Here is a 3,415-nt window from a genome sequence, read left to right on the forward strand (position 1 = left end):
TATTTATTTATTTATTTATTTATTTATTTATTTATTTATTTATTTATTTGAAAGAGAGAGAGAATGAGTGCACCAGTGCAAACAAACTCCAGACACGTGGGCCGCCTCGTGCGTCTGGCTTTACGTGAGTCCTGGGGAATCGGATCTGGGACCTTTGGCTTTGCTGGCAAGCGCCTTAGCTGCTAAGCCATCTCTCTGGCCTAGAGAAGTAGGGCTTATTTCAGGTTTATAGTTTTGGGGGAAACTTCATTGTGGCACAGAAAAGTACCCGCCTCACATCGTGACACACCCACAGAAGAAAGAACAGTGAGAGCAAGCTCTGAACCCTCCAAGCCCGCCTCTAGTGACCGCTCCTCCAGGAGGGCTCCACCAGCTGGGGACGAAGAAGAAAACTGAAACACAAACTCTTGAGGCTTATTCAAACCTCCACAAAGCAGATTTCCATTTTTATTTTCAGTTTAACATTTAACCTAAGCAGACTAGTGGGGTGGTGCTTAGTGGCAAAGCACTTGCTTAGCACTCCTGGGGCCCTGGATTCAATCTCCAGCACCACAAATTAAACATAGTGGTGCAGGCCTATAATCCTAGTACTTGGGAGGCCGAGGCAGAAGGAATGCCATGGTTTCGAGGCCAGTCTGGGGTACACAGTAAGTAACAGGGCCACGTAGGAAGACACATTTCAAAATATCAGAGCAAACAAAAATTAACATAAAGGCTGGGCTCAATGGTGCATGCCTTTAATCCCAGCACTCGGGGGCAGAGGTAGGATTGCCATGAGTTCGAGGCCAGTCTGAGACTTCATAGTGAATTCCAAGTCAGCCTGAGCTACAGCGAGACCCTACCTCAATACCCCCCCCCCAAAAAAAAACAGTGTAAATCAGATGAATGGGGGAAATTACAATACCCACAATATTTAAAAACTGAAAAAAAGAGCAGGGCATGGTGGCACACACCTTTAATCCCAGCACTTGGGAGGTAGAGGGAGGAGAATCGTGGTGAGTTTGAGGCCACTCTGAGACTTTACAGGTCAGCCTGAGCTAGAGTTGAGATCCTACCTCAAAAAAAAAAAAAAAAAAAAAAAAAAAGAAAGAAATTGGGAAAAGAAGTAGGAACTAAGACCTACTAAGAGAGCCAAGGCTGAATGCAGGCAGGTCTTTCAGCACTGGGATCAAAAGAAGAGCATGTGTCCATCCTAAGCTGTTCCCAATATTTCTCCTACCACTAGGCCCAGTCCACATATGCAGGCCTATCAAGAACATTTGAGAAAGTATATAATGTCTAGAAGGACTTCCCTATCCAAAATAAACTTGGAAAAATTTCTGCAGAAATTCTACTAAAATACGTTTCAGAATGGTTATGGTTTGAGTAACAAAATATATCTGATCCTCTGTAGACATTGTGGCATTCTCAAGTTCTGGACTTTCCAGCAGCCTCTTGCTAACTTCCTCCAAATGTTTCCAGGACTCATTTGTGCATTTCTGGGTGACACTGACCGCAGATGTCTTGAACTCCCTTACCAAATCAGTGGAAGGGAGCTTCTCGGCAAATTCAACCATCAGGGCTGCCAGCTCGTAGTAAAACCACCCGTGTTCATGGGTACAGGCCTCAGGCAAGGTAACTGAGCGCTGGACCCTCTTAGGCTCCCCAGTGACTCCTCCCTGATCCCCCACAATGACCTTAGTGTGGCCAGTCCCTTCCTCCTTATGGCGATTTTGACTCTTCTGGATGAGGGTTTCAGTGGTGGCTTTTCCTCCCATTGCAATGAGCTGAAGCTGCAGATTGTGGGCCACAGCTGAGCAGCCAACCTCCTCCAGGGCTATGCTCAGAGCTACGTTAGACAGGTATTCGGGCAGAGGGGCTAAGGAGGGCACTGTGTGCAAGAGATCCTGGCAGGTGCTGGGGCCTGGGCGAGGGATCTGGCTGGAGAGCAGGCCGGGTGGATATTCATTCTCTATGACAGCTGGCTCGAGGGTCAGGGCCCCGTTCGGAAAGGCAACCACCAGGGATGGGAAGACACAGCCAAGGAGCAGCACAGCCTGGATCATGGTGGGTCAGCAGACCAGCCCTGATGGAAGGAGCAAAGCGCAGGTGAGAAAGCCAGGAAAGTCTCAGGATGAACAGGACCGCGAATGGCCAGAGTTTGTTGTTAGGATCTCAGCCTTTCGTGACTCAATTACCTTGGAAAATGGCTTTTCCTCCATTCTCAGGGGTTGTTGGGGACCCTTACCTGTTCTGGAAAGAAGCAGCCAGGCAGACGAGTGAGATGGCGAAAGTGTGTCCTCTGTCCCAGGACTCACCTTCCAGTAGTTGATGATGAAACTGAGCAGTCATAAATATTTGTCACCTCTTCCCCGGCACTTTGTTCTGCCAGCCTTTGCCCCGTCCTATCAAACAGGACTTCTTCTGTGGCTCAGCTTTTCCTGGCTCATGTCCTTGTCACCCTGAGAACTTACCTAAATGTGGACCAGGTCAAATTCTTTTTTTTTTTTTTTTTAATTTTTAAAAAAATTTTTTTTGGTTCATTATTTATTTATTTATTTGAGAGCGACAGACATAGAGAGAAAGACAGATAGAGGGAGAGAGAGAGAATGGGCGCGCCAGGGCCTCCAGCCACTGCAAACGAACTCCAGACGCGTGCGCCCCCTTGTGCATCTGGCTAACGTGGGACCTGGGGAACCGAGCCTCAAACCGGGGCCCTTAGGCTTCACAGGCAAGCGCTTAACTGCTAAGCCATCTCTCCAGCCCAGGTCAAATTCTTGTAGGTACTGGTGGAAGGGAATAGCGGGGATTCCTTTCTATTCTTTCTTTCTTTATTTATTTATTTTTGGTGGGGGAGGGTTCAAGGTAGAGTCTCACTCTAGCTCAGGCTGACCTGGAATTCACTATGTAGTCTCAGGGTGGCCTCGAACTCATGGTGATGCCTCCTATGTCTGTCTCCCAAGAGCTTGGATTAAAGGCATGTGCTACCATGCCTTGATCTCTCTATTCTTTCTTTCCCTTCCTTTCTATTGTTTTAAATAATTCTATTGGGAACTTTAGTAAATGAGCATACTGCATATTGGTCATATTCCCTTCAGGTTATCATCTTCTATTTTTATTTTATTTATTTTAAAGAGAGGAAGTGCAGATAGAGAATGAGCATGCCAGGCCCTCCAGCTACTGCAAATGAACTCCATAGGTAGGGTCTCACTCTAGATCAGGATGACCTGGAATTCACTATGTCATTTCAGAGTGGCCTTGAACTCACAGTGATCCTCCTACCTCTGCCTCCCAAGTGTTAGGATTTAAGGCGTGCACCACTATGCCTGGCTCTCCATCTTTTATTTGAGGCAGGGTCCCATGTAACTCAGATTGGCTTTGAACTCCTGATGTAGCTGAGTCTGATCCTCCTGTCTTTACCTCCCAGGTGACCCAT

The 3,415-nt window shown here is 47.1% G+C and overlaps 1 protein-coding gene across 1 annotated transcript; it reads right to left on the bottom strand.

Annotated features, from left to right (window-relative positions):
• Window positions 1–1,292: 1,292 nt before the first annotated feature.
• LOC101603832 lies at window positions 1,293–2,045 on the bottom strand. The gene has a single exon (XM_004649984.2). It carries the CDS (start codon window positions 2,043–2,045, stop codon window positions 1,293–1,295), a length of 753 nt encoding a protein of 250 aa, XP_004650041.1.
• Between the last annotated feature and the right edge of the window lie 1,370 nt (window positions 2,046–3,415).

The sequence above is a fragment of the Jaculus jaculus genome, chromosome 6 (assembly GCF_020740685.1).
Source record: "Jaculus jaculus isolate mJacJac1 chromosome 6, mJacJac1.mat.Y.cur, whole genome shotgun sequence".
NCBI classification, from domain to species: Eukaryota; Metazoa; Chordata; class Mammalia; order Rodentia; family Dipodidae; genus Jaculus; species Jaculus jaculus.